General features: G+C 35.9%; 1 protein-coding gene across 5 annotated transcripts in view; it reads left to right on the top strand.

Annotated features, from left to right (window-relative positions):
• MSRB3 (methionine sulfoxide reductase B3) overlaps positions 1–18,896 on the top strand; it is a 182,048-nt gene that overhangs the window by 39,619 nt on the left and 123,533 nt on the right. For all 5 annotated transcript variants that reach the window (XM_032288305.1, XM_032288301.1, XM_032288312.1 and 2 more), the window contains 2 exons: positions 8,986–9,094; positions 10,696–10,773. In XM_032288305.1, the coding sequence (XP_032144196.1) occupies positions 8,986–9,094; positions 10,696–10,773 (187 nt within the window). The remainder of the gene's footprint in view (positions 1–8,985; positions 9,095–10,695; positions 10,774–18,896) is intronic.

Raw genomic sequence — 18,896 nt, 5'->3', positions numbered from 1 at the left:
AAAAAAAAAAAAAAAAAAAAAAAAAAAAAAAAAAAAAAGAAGAGAAAGAAAAATCTTTTAGAAAGAAGATTTAAATAGCAATTATTAAGGTGGAGAATTGAGCAAGTATTTAAATACAACATATACTTGTTTAGTCCTTTTTCCCAGCTACATTACTAGGTGCTAGGGATGCAGAGATGACTAAAAGATGTATGAGTGCCATCTCTCAAGAAGATACTGAATAACTCAGAGGAAGACCTGGGTTTTCTTGATATATCTGAGTGATAAAGTGGAATTTTTTTTTCCTCCACAATTTCTCAGGTTTTTCTGGAATATATAGATTCAGATTTATCTGTTTGTTGAGTGGCAATTGAAGACTTGTTTTTTGGGCATTATGCTTAATTAATTTAGATTTGAAATTTGATTTGGGTGGTAATGTAATTTTGGAAATTTGCAAAGCTGAGTTTTTGACAATATATATTTTATTTTGTTTCTGATGAAGTATACTCAATGTTACATTTAAGTAAAATTCTGCACGATAATCTTATAGAGGGCTCCTTTTCTTCCTTTTTGTGGGTGGTTACTGCTCATTTCCCTAGCAGTCGGTGCTCCCAAAGGGGAAAGGGAAGATGAGAGAGTGAGCTGTTTTTTGCAAATCTTTTTGATTGCATATGAAATGTAGAATGGAAATGAGCCTGTCTGTTTTTAATTTTTTTTTTTTTATGTGCTATGATGTTCTAGTGAAGACCCCTAGAAAAAAAAATTGAAAACAGGAACTCCAAGTTTGTCAGACGTTTCACATGCAATCAGATAGAATTGAAGTTAAGTGACTTTCTCTTCCACTGTTGTCACTTGATGATGGCAGTGCCTTTAAAAATTATCTTTTTACTTATATGTCTTACAAGCAAGAAAATACTCTTTGGATCAAGATGTTTTAAATATTTCCCTAAACTCTGGGCTTTATGGTCCATATTAACACAAAAATCGTTCCTCTCAGTATTTGCATTAAATTTTGAAGAGTTGGTGAGATACTCTTTAGTCTTTTATGGTGCTTAAGAATGCTAATAAAATGACTACTACTCTTGAATTCAACAATTAAAAATTTATAACACAAATGTAAGACAGAAAAGTAAAATGCGACTTCTATTGTACAGTCATGCGGGTGAATTATTAATGAATCTTTCATCAGGATGAAAGTAGTGCTAAACCTCTATTGTTTCCCATCAAGAAAATAATGCACCTTCATGAATGAGATTTTACTATTAAGGCTAGAATTTTAAATCACATTAATAACCTTTCAGTACTGTGAAAAATACATTTACTCTCCTTGACTTACAGTAAGAAAATGTTTGCACATTTTTCCCCTTGATTTTAAAATTTCTCAGTTCCTCAATTTCTCCCTTTTCCAGTCTGAACCTACATTTTATCCTGATTGTTTTTGCTTTGTTAAATTAGCTGCTACTGCTTACATGAAAGACTGCATACTTTTCATCAGGATAGGGTAATGACCACCTTCACTTGTACGCAGTTGATCATATTGTATCTATTGGGATGTCTAGATGTAGTTCTCTGTTTGGATCTTTTCTGGCATCCTGTGAATGATGTTGGTATTAATTATTTGAGTTTTCTGTATTTCATTTATAATCAGGTATGATTAAATCCAGTAGGGAAAAATTTTAAAGTGTTAACGTCCTTTTTGTTAACTCTCTTTACACAAAACTTTGCACATACCTTTACTGTTAGACTGTACATTGTATAGATTGTTTGTCTTATCTTTCCTGCCCCATTTCCTGATGAGTTTCTAAAATTCATCACCAGAAATATATGTTCTCCTAGAATAAGAACACTACCTTATTTATTTTTAACTTTCCAGTGCTTGTCACAGTTCTTGATTCACTGCAGATGTTTAACAAATAGTGTAGAAAGTATAAATTAATATTAGGCTCAACAGTTTTTATCTTCAAAGAATTACAATGTGTTTGGGAAAATAAAGCAGAAAGGAATGAAGGTGTTTGAGAATAATTGCATGATACTCTATTTGCCCATTTAAGTAGTGCCTTGTAGAGTAAATACACTAATACTAAAAGTGCTTATAGCAGTGAACTTATCAGGATGTGTATCCTTGGAAGGAAAACTTGCTTGACAACATCTTCTGAGTGTATTTATTCAAACCTTCAGTATAAGAACCGTACTGAAGGCCAATTTTATCATTCGACTATGCACCACTAAAACATATGGTCTTGTTTAATTCAAGAAGTTTACAATGGTATGTTGCCTTGGCATGCTTATAATGTCCATTGATGTTAATTAGAACACTGTGCATGCATCAATAGAATATAACTGAAACTGACCTTGTGAAATTGTCATATGTGAAGTAATAGTAAAACAGCAAGAAGGTATTAAATATGACTATTATGACAGATAAAGATATGATTTTTCTTACATATAGAAAAGAACAAATCTTTACCTTAAGAATAAATAATTGTCTGTTTTCTGAGTCCTGGAACTCATAGATTTATTTTTGTGTGTTTCATATTTAGGGCTTTGAGAACAGATACAATTAAACTCAACAAAAATGTAAAAATTAAGAATGTTTTAAAAAATAGAACAGGTACTAATTTGATATTTCCTTTGGTTATGGATGTTTCCTGCCATAGCCAGAATATCACTCTGAAGGGAAGAGTTAGGTGTTACAGAAGGGTAACAGCATTGTTTGGCCAAAGGGTTTTTTGTTCTCTAGCCTCATCCAAAATTCATCGCCAGAAACGGCCATTGTGTATCGTCTTACATATTACTCCAAGTTGGGAAGTATGATCTGTAGCCTAAAAAGAATGACTTTAAGTAGACAATGCAAATTAGCAGAACCTGCACTGTGATCATAGTTCAAAGTTCCGCCAGAAAAATACTCTCCAACAGCTATTTTGAGTGTAGCACTTTGCTGAATGGATATTCACTAAACTTTCTCTTGAAAGTAAAAAAGGTAATACTAAACAATGTCTGTATTAAGATATGTAGTTGTACATTTCCTGGTTTAAAAGCATATTCCTTCTATGTTTAAATTTGCTTATCTACTCCATTCATATTCAGGTTTTAGCACTCGCATTGAAGCTACCTGTCTCTGTCTCTGCCACTGGAATATGAACTTGTTAGTGGCCATCTCTTGCAATGGCCATTTATGCCATGTGTTCAGAAAGCTCTTCCTTCAGAGATCAGCACAGCCACCTTCCTTTCCTTCTTCAGGGCTTTGCTCAAATATCACCTCAGTGAGACTTCTTGACCACTCTGTTTAAAGATTATAATGCTTATTCCTTTCACTCCCAGTCCTCCAGTTTTCCTGTCTTCTTCCTGAATACTTACTACCTTCTAAGAAACTATGTAATTTACTTACTTATTTTCATTTTATTTGTCTGTCTTTCTTTACCCCTACTGGAACACGGGCTCCAGGAAAGTAGATCTTTATTTTGTTCCCTGGTATATCCTAAGTCCTTAGATAATGCCAGCAGATAATAGGTACCCAATAAATAATTATTGAATGAATGAATATATCTTACTTAGCATAGTATCTGGCAATCTGTAAACACTCAACATTTTTGATGACTTGAACAAACAATTTAAGAAAAAATCTTGGATCAGTGGTCCTCAAAGTAAGCCCTGCAGCCCTAGTTTTGTGGAAACCAAAGGACTGAAGCAAAAATGTCCTGACATCTTAGATTGTATATTAATCTCAGGAATTTTTTCCTATATAGGTCTACTTTGAGAGAAAAATCAGAATTGAATATGGTTCTGCCAATAGGGAGCTTTTCTTCCCCCTGTACTTTCTTGTTTTGTCTTATCATAAAGCCTTTATTGAATTATTAGAATGCAAACAAACAAAAAATGATGGTTTATGGCATATATTTTATATTTTAATCTAAAAATGGACTAGATTTGGCTTTTCCAAATGGCCCAATATTTAGAAGTTCTAACACTACTATACTATGCCTGAAGTAAAAATTTACTCAGTTTTCCAGGGACAGATTAATAAGCAGCCAAATTTACAGTGAAAAGTGAAGTATATCACCTTTAATTATAGCAGGAAGATATTTCAACATGAACTTTACTGTTTTAGCCTGCTAAACTCAAAGCAAAACAAGATATTCTTATCTCTTAGTCATTTATTATCTTGGGAAAATATTTAATAGTTTCATTTTTTCTGATCCAAGAACCAAAATTAAAGTTATGGGATCCCTAGGTTTTGTTTTGTTTTGATTTTTCACACCGAAATATAAAATGTATGGCTTAAAAGTACTGTAAGATTTAGGTAACAGATCTAATTTACTTCTTAACAGGAAGTTCAAAAGCCTTTCAGTGTTTTATAGACTTTGTGAGAATCCCATATGAAACCTGTCACTGACCCTATGTTGAAGGAGTAAATACAAGGAAAAGAGACATTAGCTAGTAGATAAATGTATGTAACTTTTCTGATGTACTGAGGTGATTATTGCTTTTTCCCCTTATTATTTTGTTAGTTTTTAATCTGAAAGCTGTTGTACAGTTAGAGAAGAAAGAAGGAAGTTGTAACGTATTTTTTCCTGATCGAAAATATGATGACTGGCTGGGCGTGTGGTGGCTCACGCCTGTACTCCCAGCACTTTGGGAGGCTGAGGCGGGTGGACCACCTGAGGTCAGGAGTTTGAGTCCAACCTGGCCAAAACCTGTCCCTACCAAAAATACAAAAATTAGCTGGTTGTGGCGGTGGGTGCCTGTAATCCCAGCTACTCTGGAGGCTAAGGCTGAGACAGGAGAATTACGTGAAAAGCAGGGGTTGCAGTGAGCTGAGTTCACACCGCTGGACTCCAGCCTGGGTGACAGAGCGAGACTCTGTCTCAAAAAAAAAAAAAAAGGAAAAAGAAAGTATACGACTAGAGGAAAGAAAATATTACTAGGGCAGTCAGACAGCCCTGGGTTTGAATTGATATGTCTACTTGCTGTTTGTCCTTAGAAAGGTATGTTATAACCTCACCAAACCTCAGTTTCTGTATCTTTAAAACAGGCATGACAGCCACCTTCTAGAATTATTGAGAGGATTAAATGTATTTATGTGAAAGTGCCTAGACATGTGCCTGGCGTGTAGGAGGACTCAAATTTTAGTTTTATTTTCTTCCTTCACTTCCCACTTTAACCATTTGAAAAAAAAAAAAAAAAGACAAAGTGTGAGGAAAATACTGTTCCCAGGGAAATATTACAGAAAAAGAATTACCAATAAAAGATTGCAGCACAGTGAAATACTGGACCTGGCTATCTTTTAAAAGACAATTTTAACCTGAGAATTCACTGTAATCAAAATGAAGTAAGTGTTAATGGCTATGATCCTTACAGGAGATCTGTGAGGATGGCAATACATAGCGAAGCTGACTTGTTTCAGGTCACGTAGCTGGGAAGCAGGCAGAGCCAGAAAGCAAACTCTTGCTGTACGTTTACTTGTACTAATAGCAGGGGCTTCATATTGGGGCTTTGAAACAATACTGGCCTTGAGGCAACAACACAGGACAAGACTCGATATAAAAAGAGACTTTGGGCATATTTCAATAAATAAAATACACTTGGACTGGGTTCAAGATGGTTCTGATATCTCCCAATGTTACTCTGTAGGAGTGGTGTTATGATTAGATACCCAAATGGCAGTATTATCTCCTGAAATATGTACTTGTGTTACATGTGTAAACACATACTCACTGTGCCTTCAAAAGACACTATTACACATTTAAATAAAAGGAAAAATCTTTCCCAAACATACTTCTAAGCCAATTTAGAGGTCATGGAACAGATGTCATGTAATACTAATGTTAAATTACCCTGTGTAATAAGAAAATTACAGTACCTAAGTGAAGATAGTAAAGGGAAACCGTCCAGTGAATTACTCTAGAATTTCAAAATAAAATGATTTTTTCAAGATTAACAGTGGCACCATATGACTTTAGAAAAGTGAGTCTGATAGGAAAAAAGGAAATCAGAGACAAAGTGAAGCTTTTCTGTGTTTATATATGCCAATATTTGGTTCTGATGATAGAAGAGCTAATGTAATATTACAGCTTTCAATTGTCTAGGAAGTACATTATTATTAAATGGTGTAGCAAGACATTTATTAAAACCTGACTAACTTCTCGTTGTTTAATGTAAAGTCACAATAGTTGTTTCTAGTCTACATATATTTCCTTTCAGTACAACATACATTAAAAACCTAATTATTTTGAGAATATAGTATAACCAAAGAATGAAAATGTACAAAGTTTGACAACTTTAAATAATCACTAGTTATTTCTTAAAGGACAAACCTCACTTACAGTTAGGAAACAATATTTATATTTAAGGTTGAAAAGCCAGGATGTAGAAAAATTTTGCTAATTTGGAAGATGACCTTTAAGTGCACCAAAACCAAATAATTTGTAGGCTATGACATAGGGCACATTCCTACAAATTTTGTGTGAATACTGCTTTAGCGGTTCTTGAAAGACAAACAAAGAAAGCTGGAATGAAATCTTTATTCCTTCCCAAATAAGACGGAGACTAACAAAGGAGTACAGCAGCACTCTTTCAAGGCTTGCCATTAAAACGAGGTCTCTGTAGCACAGTTAATGAGATGTTTCATAGTGGAAAACAATCTGTTTTTTAAGAATGTTTAGATCAAAAGTAATTTCTAATCTATGAAATAAAGTCTCTTCAATACCCTTCATTCACTAGTAAAGCTTTTATGTTTGTATTATTTACTTCAATCAGATGTTTTCAATTTTACCTTTTTTTCTTGTACAAATACTTGACATGGTTCATCAATACTGACCAACAGTTTTATTCTCTTTCTTCAGAAAAGAGAGATTCATGAGAGAGGGAGAATGAAAAAGAGAGAAACATCTTTGCCTAAACGATTTGCAAGCATCTGTGCTTTAAGCTACTTTTTATGAACACTCCTTAGTAAATGACTCAAGGTAAAAAAGCAGAAAAGCATCCAATGTTAGGAAATTGCAATCCAATACCATGTAATTTAAACCTGCAGTTGCTTCTCTTGTACTAAATGACATACAGATGGGTAGCTTAGTTCTCTCAACTTTGGGAACACAATTGGTCTTTTTGTATGAATGAACATATATTAACAAAAATATTTTGGATAGAATTGTTTGATTTTAATTGTAAATATTTTAATTATGCCATTGGAAAGAACAATTTTAACCAAGTTGTTTTTTCATGTTAGATTTGCAATTAATGATTTTGTGACAATGTTAACTAAGAGACAACCCTTCCAACGAATAAATGAAAATAAAACAATTTTTAAGAAGTCTGTACTGAATTGAACAGAAACTCACCTATCACTGTGGTCTGATTATTTAAGAGCCACTCTGCATTCAAGCTATTGAGAGGCTTGTTCTGACAGGACAGACATTTCTCAGGGAAACATTTCTACCCAACCCGTCAACAACAGCAGAAATACAAGTTGTAGGTATTTGGATAAAGCCTAGGGTAAGATGGGGTCCGGTGAGATGAGAGATCAACATACTGTTAGTGACGTGCCAGCTGTGCCTGTGGATTTTTCCAGGCCGTGGAAGGGCTGAAGTATTTGTGGAAGGTCAGCAGAGGTGCTGTCTGACAACCTGCAGGACCATTCCAAGGTGTATCTTGCTGTTTGGCTCTGGCTTGCTCTTTTGCTGCCTCCATTTTCACTTGTGGAGAATCAGCCACTCTATCTTGGTGGCCCTGATTCTGCAAGCTGATATCCTTTTTCAACCCCACAGTCAGGGTAACTGGCTAGATAATGTTTTCCTAGTTTAAGGTCAGCGATCTCATGCTATGACATTAGGTACCTTGAAAGTAAAAAAAGTGGGAAGCATTTCCACTCCTAAATTGAATTTCTTCATATTTCAAAAGGAGTTGAATTTAATATTTAGGAAACTAAGCAAGCTTTCTTCTAGTAACTCCAAAACATGGCAAGAACTCTTTACATTTAGGACCATCTGCAGGCTTCTTTCCCACTGTGATGGATGGCAAAGAAAAGCAATTTTACTGCAGTGAGTAATGGCTGCCCTGTCCTGGAGTTATATTTCTTTTCAGTCATTTGCTCAGGTAAAATAAAATACTGCATATAAACAGGTGTTGTCTGAACATTTTACTGCAGGCTGTATAGGTTGAAATAAAAGCTGCCATTGTTATTAGAATCACATTAGAATTATTTCACTATTCAAATACACTTAATCAGTGAAGTCTTCCTACATATACTTTGCAAAAAGAAAATGTAGCTTTCTAAAAATCATATTCACGTTTTCTTTTTTCTTTGTCTTTCTCCCTTTCTATTTTTATCACTTTCTTTGAAACTTCTTGAATCTACATTAGTGAAAGTACCTTCTCCTGTAGTTTGTTGAAAGTTTCTTGCTGCCCATATCACATGGTAAGATACCGTCTTTAAAGAGAGAGTTATGTATACAGAATCTAGTGAAGTTTCTGATGGAATGGAGAACAGCAATTCCTGGTCATAGAAAAATATATATTTTAGGGTTCAAAACATAGGATAGTAGTTAAATCATCCAGAATGGAAATTGAATTTGAATGGTTTTAGGCTATTCTACTAAGTTGCAAAATTATTGCAGACTTAATATGCCCACCATTTTATATATACAGTGTAAATGCTTGTAAATAGACTTATGTTTTTGAATCTATTTGAAAAAAAAAGGTTTTCAAGATACTGAGAGATATAAAGGATGTATTTTGTGAACGATCAGTGACTTTTTAGTATCACATGCTAGAGACTTTGGCAATAGCATATTGTCACTGCTTCAGTGGAATCATCTGAATTTTAAGAAACATTCTTTTTAAACTTAGAGAAATAATGAGCTGCAGTTCAGGTAAGCATTTCCAGTGCATTAGAGACTGGTCTGGTCATTGACAAGTGACTGCAGAAGCTGTGCTGTGGCGGCCAGCCAAAGCAATTATTTAGGATTCAAACTAAAAAGCCTTCTTCTCCCATATCCTCTCTCTTTTCAGGGTCACATAGGGATAAAAAGAACTGTAAGGTGGTCTTTTCCCAGCAGGAACTGAGGAAGCGGCTAACACCCCTGCAGTACCATGTCACTCAGGAGAATGGGACCGAAAGGTAAGCTGAGCTTTAATAAAAAGTCATTAAGTAAGAGCTAGATTTCTTCTCCTCCTGTCCCCTGCAATCCTCTTCCTTGCCAATTAATTTAGAGAATTTTATACGTACTTGCTAAAGTCTACAAATTAGTAAAGGTTGAAACGGTATTGTTTAGGTTAAGACTGAGTTTTACTTGTTTTTTTTCTCCATTTAATGAACACTCCATATCTGATGTAAAGTCACAAAGCTTTTGTTAAGGGCCTGTTTTTAGTTTACTACAAAATGTGTGGAAGTAATAGCGATTTAGGTACATTTTTTGGGAAGACATCACAGTAAGCAAAACCATGAGGGACTTGGCACTATGCCAGGATGCTGAAATTTTGAAGGTGGCCATTGTAAGTATAGACGTTTTGGCTGCAAAAAGAAGGTAGCATAATTTAGTTCTTTTCTACCCCACTCCAATTTCTTTTTGAAGCACATGTGGAGAAAGTATTTATTGGCTCATTTGTGGTTGGAATGTCAAAAATTTTCAATAACTGCCCTCACATGGCTTTGGTCTTTGGAAGTTCGCCCTAAGTCCTGAAAAAAAGAGTTTGTTCACTTCCAAGACTGTTTTTAGTGAATAAAGTCTCTCTCAGCTGATTTCAGCTCAAAGGTAACTTGCCAAGGTCCAACGACTTTGTTGTCTAATTTAGACCATGGAGCTTGGCGTAAGACCGTAGCTTACTTCTGATCCAAATTTATTAATGATGTAACTTCTTGTTTTCATTCATGAACTGAAAGAGCTCTTTGCTACACATGGGATCCCCGTTAATAGGCAACACTCTCTTCCTGTCACAGTATCTGCTGTTTACTGAATTTACCAAATGCTGAATCTCTGATGAAGTCCACCCTTAGCATACAATGAGCTAGCAGTGGACTTCAGTCTCAGCTTGTGAGGATTCTATCCGTTCTGTTGTGTACATGACTAGCAAAATGATTTAATGCACACAAACAACCAGAGATTAGGTCATTCTTAAAAATTCTGTTTATAAAAAAATTGGACCTCATAAAGAGGGTGAAAGGATAATAAAAACAAGCTGCAGAGCACATAGACTTTTTGTTGGGCTAGCACAGCTGATTTGTATTAGCTGAATGACCTCCTAGCCTTTAAGATTGTTAACTTAGAAAAATATTCCCTTAAAGCTGCAATATTCTTTTTCAAACCAAAAAATAAGACTCTTTCCACTTGAAGTCTTGGACCCATCTGCATTTTCTGATATCTACTCTTGCACACTGTAAAGTAGCAAAATCTTATGTAATGGTCTTTCTGTGAATCTAAACTACAGGCTTTTTTTTTTTTAAATAGAAACAAAATCTTTTTCTAAGCATTACATAACTAGATGGCTTGATATATATATTTTTATGTAAACGGCACTGGTTTGGAGTGGTTATATGTACATTTTATTATATAGATTTGAAATATATTAGTAAAGTTCAGATTTCCATATGTTTGGTTTGTTCTCATTTTAGGACAAAAAGCCCTTGAAAGATTTATTAGAAAAATATATTTTAGGCAAATACATTCTGTAAGAAATAGTGTTAATTTTTATTTTTTAAATGATCTGTTTATTATTTATCAGTGCCTTCGAAGGAGAATACACACATCACAAAGATCCTGGAATATATAAATGTGTCGTTTGTGGAGCTCCATTGTTTAAGTAAGTATGTTGAAAACTTGTAGGTATGGCTATATCACAGATGGCAACAAACTAGTTATTGCTAGTTCATCTTACATTGCTGAATTTTCTTCTGTTTGTTTTCTATTTCCATTTGCCCCCCACAAAACAAAAGTGATTATTGATTACATGATAAATTACCAGTGTGACAGACTGGCTGATTTTACACTACTTGGATCTTTAAAATACCCAACATTAACGTGTTCATATCAATAACCGTGGTGCTTAGCAGAGCTATGAAAGAGATTTTGGCAAGCATAGAAATGTTTATGCAGTTACTGATTTTTTAAATCTTCAAATGATGGCCTTAAATATTTTTTGGAACATAATGAAAGTTCTTCATGTATATCCTTCACATTGAATAATTTCAACCAAGTAGATTATACTTTTGCAATGAAGGGAAGTACCTGTATTGAATGTAATATGGGAACGTAACTTTATATAGGTAAGCAAAATGTAATATAAGGTTAAAAGTTTTTGCATAGATTCAGAATCTTTAAAGATTCCAACAGTTTGCCATAAAATAGGCAGCACATTGGACTTTCTGACTGAAATAGTTCATTCAGATAGTGTATTCTGGAGATTATGGATCTTATTCAAGAAAGGAAAATCTTTACCAGAAATTTATTTATCTAGGTGGAGAAAATTCCAGAAGTCCTATACTTCCCATGGGTTGCTGATTTGGGGGAATAAGAAGGCAGAGACCTTTATTGGGAGTACATGTCATTGGCTGGGTGTGGTGGCCCAGGACTGTAATCCCAGCACTTTGGGAGGTCAAGGTGGGTACATCACTTGAGGTCAGGAGTTCGAGATTAGCCTGGCCAACATGGTGAAACTCCTTTCTCTACTAAAAATACAAAAATTAGCCAGACATAGTGGTGTGCGCTTGTAGTCCCAGCTACTCCGGAGGCTGAGGCATGAGAATCACTTGAACCTGGGAGGCGGAGGTTGCAGCGGGCCAAGACCACGCCATTGCACTCAAGCCTGGGCAACAGAGTAAGACTCTGTCTCAAAAAAAAAAGGAAATGCCATTTATTTAAAACAGAATTACAGAGTTTCTTAGGGGAAATAAATGAGGACCTGATACTTGTAGTTAAAACACACTTAATATCTCTTCATAAATGTTCTTTTCTTAAAACACCAGCATTTACCGATTTTCTAGAAATAACAGGAAACAGTAGTTTCCTTGAAGTTAAAAAAAAAAGATTTAAAACTTTTCTTACATTGCGCAAACATTATTGAACATTAGCATGGGTTGAGAATCTGTTCTGAATTCTTATGTATTCCTCCTGTTAAAAAACCGACCCTTCAAATTGTCACCCATTTCCTCTCAGAAAACACATTCCTTATATAATATTTCAACACCTTTAGCTTATGCCATAATAGTTATGGCATAAGCTAAAATAGTTACGATATAACTCTTAAGATAGTTGCTGAGCCATGTTAAACTTGTTAATATCCCCAATGGTAGAAACTGGCCGCATCCCCTTTACTTTTTGCTTCAGATTCTCCATCTCCTTCTTTATCATGTGATTCACTGAAGAATGGGATCTAAGGAAAACTTACTGTTTTAAATAAGAAACAGAACCACTGTAAATGAAGGATTTAACCCATGTGAAATTTTTGAGTCACAAATCCTAAAAGCAAGACCCTTATCCAAACATAGGTGCTAGTGGGAGTCAGGTTTCACATTTGATGTGATATTGCCTCTATTTCGTCTACTTCTGTACTTACAAGGAGAGCTTTTATTTTCCACATTTATAAGAAATGTGGTTTAATACTTTTATTCTACTTTTTTTTCTTTTTTTAATTGTTTGCTTTTTTTTAACTTGTTTTCTTGTCTATTTTGGGAAAAAATTCCTTGCTGTATCCTTCACTGGAGAATGTAGTAGAGTAGCTCGTTGGTCTAGTGCCAATTTCTGTATGTGCATTTTCCTGAAACTGATATGTCTGAGAGTCTGTGGTTGGCTGCGTCTTCCTCCCCATCTTCTCTATCATGACCACCCTTCTTCCACTTCAGAAAAGATGACATAGCTTTCACCTAGCCCAAATCTTACTGTGTATGTCCCTGGGGTACAGTCTCCAGGGCATCAAACAAAACAAAAGTTTGTGAATGCATTACTTTAGAGAGACTCATTGAAAGCAAGGTAAAAATGTGTTGGTAAAAAATAGTGAAATAGTATTTCACCTTGGCAAGGCTCCTGGCACAGTGCAGTCCACCTCCCTGCCTGTCTGCTTGTCTGTCTCTCCATCTGCTGTCTGTCCATTTATTTTTTACTAGCCTACTTAAGTGAGAGGGTTGCCATGAGAACATGTATTCACATCTTTATTCAAATGAAAAGAAATAAATGAAAGTCTTTTTTTTGGACACAGAATAAATCTGATTTGGTTGATTAATTTGACAGTGAGGACTGGCTTTGTAAATAATATGGTGGACTCACTCATCTGCTAAGTGATCTAAATATGTAGCTCTAAGGTTTTAACAAGTACACATTTTAAGTATGTATAAAATACACAAAACACCAGAAAATTAATCTTTTGCAATTAAAAAAAAATCCTGGTAAGAAGTTTTAACTTAATTTAAAATATATGAGGAAGCATGTGTCAGCACCCAGTCATGACACAGAATATACAGTATTTTGAACAGTAAAGTTTAATTTACAGAATTATGAACTGTAAGAGAAGATTGTGGTAACAAGGGTTTGGGTAGTAAGAAATGAAGAGAAATTCTAAAGAATACAGGAATAGCAGATATAAGAAACAATCATGACTCCTGGGACTGAGATAGACAGCCCAAGGAATCCCCTGCATCCCTATGCACACACAAGACTGAGGGCTACACCTTGTTGGAGAGTGCATGGCTGTAGCCACTAAATGGCAGAGAAGTTGGTACAGTGTCATGATGGTGCAACTTGCTGGAGGTTTTCTGAAATCTGAAATTTGCTGGAAATTTCCCTCTGGGATGCTGTGGAAAGCTGTTTGCAGGGCGTCTCAGTGGAGGCACTTCACTACCAAACTATCTGAGTGGAGTGCCAGGGGAAGCTGCTGGCCTCTGGGTGCTGTTCATCGCTGTGCACAGAGAGCAGCACCTGGCACTGAGGAAGCCATGCATGCAGCCTGGAAGCAGACTCTGCTACCTAAGCTGGCTGCAGAAGGAGCTATGTGCTCTGCAGGAGTTGGGTACTGGAAGAGCTGCATACACGGGAGTAGATGGGTGCAGGAGAATCCAGTTACATAACAGGAGCCCGGCACTAGAGAAGCTGCACACACTGCAAAAGCCTGGCGTGGAAAAACTGCACAGGCTGTGGGATCTGGATGTGAAAGATGCTGCAAGCACTGGAGAAGCTTGTTAAGTAAGCATCGTGAAACCAGAAAGGAAAAACCTTTTCCTCCTGCATTCTGTCTCCTGTGCCCTCAGCTGGCAAAGATAAACATCATGCTGGCTGATAAAGAAAAAATCTTTAAAGGGCCCAGCCCCATTTTAGCAGAGCAGGCAAAGAAGATGGATTTAGAGGTGAGAGGCTCTAACTTTATTTGATAACTGGCACAAAGTCTATTTTTTTATATCAAAATTATTTTAGGGGTTCAAGAGCAAAAGTTTCAAAACCACTCACTAGTCTAGTAAATTAATGTTGATTTCAGGGGCCCTATAGATAACTGTTTTTATGCTTTGAACACAAAATGCAGGAAACAATTGTGTGTGTGTGTGTGTGTGTGTGTGTATGTGTAAAGTATGTGGAGCTTCTGTTTGTTAGAAAGGAGTGAGTGTAGAAAACTAGAGAGAAGAGATTAATTAGAGGAATAGCATGAGAAATAATAGTGGGAGGGAAATAGATAAGACAGAAGAAATAAGAAGAGTGCTGAAGTTAAAGTGTCTAATCATTATGAAAAGTTCATTTCCCCAGCTGCTATTTCTGCTATCTTATTCACACTTAAAATACATGTGTGTGTGTACTTGCACACACAAGCATAATCCTCATCATTTACTTGACTGCTGTGTATATTTTACTTCCTTACAAAAAAGGCTATTCAATTATTCTCATTTCATTTTCAAACTTGTACTCTAAATACATTCCCTCTCTGAACAATATACCGCTTTCTTACTGCTTACTAAGTACAAGAACCTCATTCACAGCCTTCTTATAAACCAAATGTATAATTTATTCCATGGTTCACATTTTTTTCACATTCACAAATTTTACCAAGCTAGTTTATTTCTAATATAGTACTACAGACTTTCAGTTAGTAAATTAACTGACAGAAGTTAGAGTGTTTTCTCCTCTGGTTATTTGAACTTTTAAAATTTCATAAAGTGGATTTATTGCACATCAGATAAACCAAAGAAGGCACTGGCAAAATAATTTAATTTAGAAAGTATTTTTGACCATTTATATTTTGCTTTGGTTGACACTTTCCTAGGTTTTGTGGAATAAATAAATTTATGAATTTTTTTTTCCTCAAGGTACTTACTTTTTTTGGCATCATAAGAAAAACACAACAAACCACTAAAAAATATGACAAAATAGTGCTAGTGTCTCTCTGAATGTGTCTGTTTGAAATGCTTTTATGTGTAATAGGAAAGAATATGACTACGTCAAAGTCAGGTAAGATTTCATGAGGAGATGAGAATATGCTTTACCAGGCAGAGAGAAGGGTTCAGTTTTTTTCCAGGGGGAGGATGCCTAGTAGAGAATGCCATATAAGAAGAGGAATCAGAGATAGGATAACAAGTGGATTTTTCAAGGATATGTAACACCAGTCCAAAAGGAGTGGGTAGGTGGGTTATGTTGGGAGTAATGGGAGATGTGGCTGGGGAGTTATAGGGGACCAATTAAGGAAGTCCTTGATGCCAGAGAAGGCATCTAAATTCCTACTAGAAATCTTTGAAGACTTGGAATCTTTTCCTCCATAAAGCCCTATCTGATCCTTCTAGTGTGAACTTGGGTGTCCCTCATCTCTGCTCCATAGCACTTTGTATGTACTTCCATCACCGCAATTTCTACTTTGTTTTATAATTATCTGCTTATGTGCTTTTCTGCCTTCTAGGAGTGAATATCACAATGGCAAGGCCATACCTTAGTCATATTTATATCTACAGCCCCTGGCACATAATAATCACTAAATACTTAGTTGTTGATCACATGCATATCTGAACTTTGTTTAGATAGATAGTGAAGAAATTTTGAATATTGTAATAGCATGATGATAATGAGATGTAAGTCATAAGAGTGCACAAGATAGATTCTGGGAGTGAAAAAAGAAGGAAATTAGCCTCAGTGGGAACTTTTTTCTCCTTGTTAGCTAATAAACCTCAACACTATGCATGTGCAATCAGCTTCTGATAATTTTGTATCAGACTTTGAAGAACCACATAGGACATTTTAATATTCTGTATATACTTATTCAGAAGGCCTTGCACTGAATAGCTCATTTTCTATAGATTCACTAATGATAATGATAAAAATGCTAAAATAATGGTTAACACACATTACTTACCATATGCCACAGGGTTCTTAGTACTTCATATATATGAACTCATTTAATCTTCATAACAACACATTTTACAGATGAGGAAACTGAGAGAGGATAAGTAACTTGTGAAGATCACACAGCCAGTATACAAATGGATTTAGAGTAGTAGCACTCAAACATTTAAAAAAGAAGAAAGTTAAAGAATTATAGTAGGATGAAATTTTAATATTTTATTTTAGTCTCTGGTTATTTTGCTTAGCATCATTGGAACGAATGAGACATACACAAACATGCACACACACACACACACACACACACACACCCCTCAATTGTTTGAAAAATCTGTTTGTCATAGTACTTAAATATTTAAGTTGAAAATTGAAAACTGTCTCAATGTGGGAAGGGCTAGCCCAAAAGTAATGAGATCCATCATGGCAGGTCATCAAGGACTCAGTTTCAGGCTGGCTATTATCTATCCTTAGGGAAGTCCCTTGGAATCCTTACAGGAAAATGGAGCCAATGTTCAGGAAGTCATCAGGCCATTCAACATCTGGGAGCTAGGGCAGCAGCTGGATTTATGGGCAGGATTTTAGTAATTGAAACTGGGAGGTCATTTTCTTTTCACTTATTGATTCCCTGTCACATTTTCTCAAATAGCTGTGTTCCAAATTTTCACTAATCTTTTTTAAAAAAAATTATCTCCCTACGTTTTTTGAGAAGATTGACGCCAGCTGACATGAACTATCTTAAATGTGTATCCTACTATCTGGAAATTTCTGTGTCTTCATCTTCATCAATCAGAACAGGCTCTGGCTAATAGCAGCTAGTAGTGCCTGCTGAATATCAGGCCAGATGTTTGATCTCAGATTCATCACCTGTAGAATGGGATAAATAACACCAAACAGGTGTAAAAACTAAATGCAGAAAAATGCTTCATATATGCCAGGTATTCAACAAATGTTAAATACAATTGTCCTGCCCAAATTTTGGGAACATAGCATACTATCACAGCAGCCTAAAAAAAATCCTTACAATGTGAGAAAGTACAGGCTTTATTAGACAGAGTCTGTCTGTTAACAGTGGATATTAGTGTGATGAGTCACAGCTCCAGCTGTGTTGCTATATTTCAAATGGAACTCTGCTGCAAGACTGTTCACACATGCTACATTTCACATGAGCCTCCTGTGCAACTTTATTCTAGGCTACCAGAACATTTAAGCCATTTTTCAGCTCTTTAAGAACATAAGCCCTTTCACTGAGGAAATTCCAGTCCAGTGCCACACACAATTCACTTGACTGTATTATTCCATGCGTGCTATTCCATTCACCACTAAAGAAGACTTTCAACATGAACTCTTCCCTCTGTGATGCAATTGTGTGTGTGTGCGTGTGTGTGTGTGTGTGCGTGTGTGTGTGTGCGCGCGCGCGTGTGTGTGGTGCGGGAGGATGTAAGAGGAGAGTGAGAAGATAGAGTTTTCCCATTTTCCTCTCTACACAAATACTGTTTCTTCAACCTTTTTAAAACTCTCTTTGTGATATTTACCGACCATTTCAGTCACTGTGGAATTCTGTTAGTGAGAGTAAAATGAATTTAACTTAAGCTTTCTTTCTGTGGAGTTCTGGCTGGAAATTGCTCATAATTCCAGAAAATGTTTCTTAACCTCTAACAAACTACATTCAACTTGAATTTTAAAAGATTTGAATTGCCTCTCACCTTATTCAAAATCCTTTAACAAAGAAAGCTTTCCAGCATAAAGAAACTGTTATGAAACAAACTAGAGTTCTGAGTGATAGCTTACTTAAAGTTGTGTTATGGCTGAGTAAGTCATATATTATTTTGAAGAGAATATAAAATTGACTTCTCTCACAAATTGTGCAAATTTCCTCTCAGCCCACTGACTCTTCCTGTCTTGTCCCCACATACAATGATTTATAGGAAAAGCATTTGTAATAGAGACAGTTACCTTTCTATCTTCAACTCAACTGAAAGCCCAGAGAAAGACCGCATCTGGATTGGAAGAAAAGGACTTGCTTTTCTAATGCTAAAGTGTGGCTAAAGTGTGATTTCAGAAGAAAGAAAAGAACATTAAAAGCATGGCATGAAAAAAAGGAAAGAACAACTCCATTTGAAAAACTAGAAAACTGGGCGGGGCGTGGTGGCTCACGCCTGTAATCTCAGCACTTTGGGAGGCCGAGGCGGGTGGATCACGAGGTCAAGAGATGGAGACCATCCTGGTCAACATGGTGAAACCCCATCTCTACTAAAAATACAAAAAATTATCTGGGCATGGTGGTGCGTGCCTGTAATCCCAGCTACTCGGAAGGCTGAGGCAGGAGAATTGCCTGAACCCAGGAGGCGGAGGTTGCGGTGAGCCGAGACCGCGCCATTGCACTCCAGCCTGGGTAACGAGCAAAACTCTGTCTCCAAAAAAAAAAAAAAAGAAAAAGAAAAACTGGAAAACTATAGCAAGGCACGATTCAAAGTATGACAATATGCAAAGATAATTATAACTGCATTTTTCTTTTTTAAAAGTTATATGCACACATGGAAAAGAACTGAAGCAATACCTACATATAAAATACCTAGGTACCTGAAGGTGTGTGGGGGAGTGCGTGTGTGTGTGTGTGTGTGT

The sequence above is a fragment of the Sapajus apella genome, unplaced genomic scaffold, assembly GCF_009761245.1.
Source record: "Sapajus apella isolate SASKATOON/1434 unplaced genomic scaffold, GSC_monkey_1.0 scaffold2, whole genome shotgun sequence".
NCBI classification, from domain to species: domain Eukaryota; kingdom Metazoa; phylum Chordata; class Mammalia; order Primates; family Cebidae; genus Sapajus; species Sapajus apella.
Note: the sequence above shows the minus strand (reverse complement) of the source record. Positions and strands in the feature narration are given on the sequence as shown.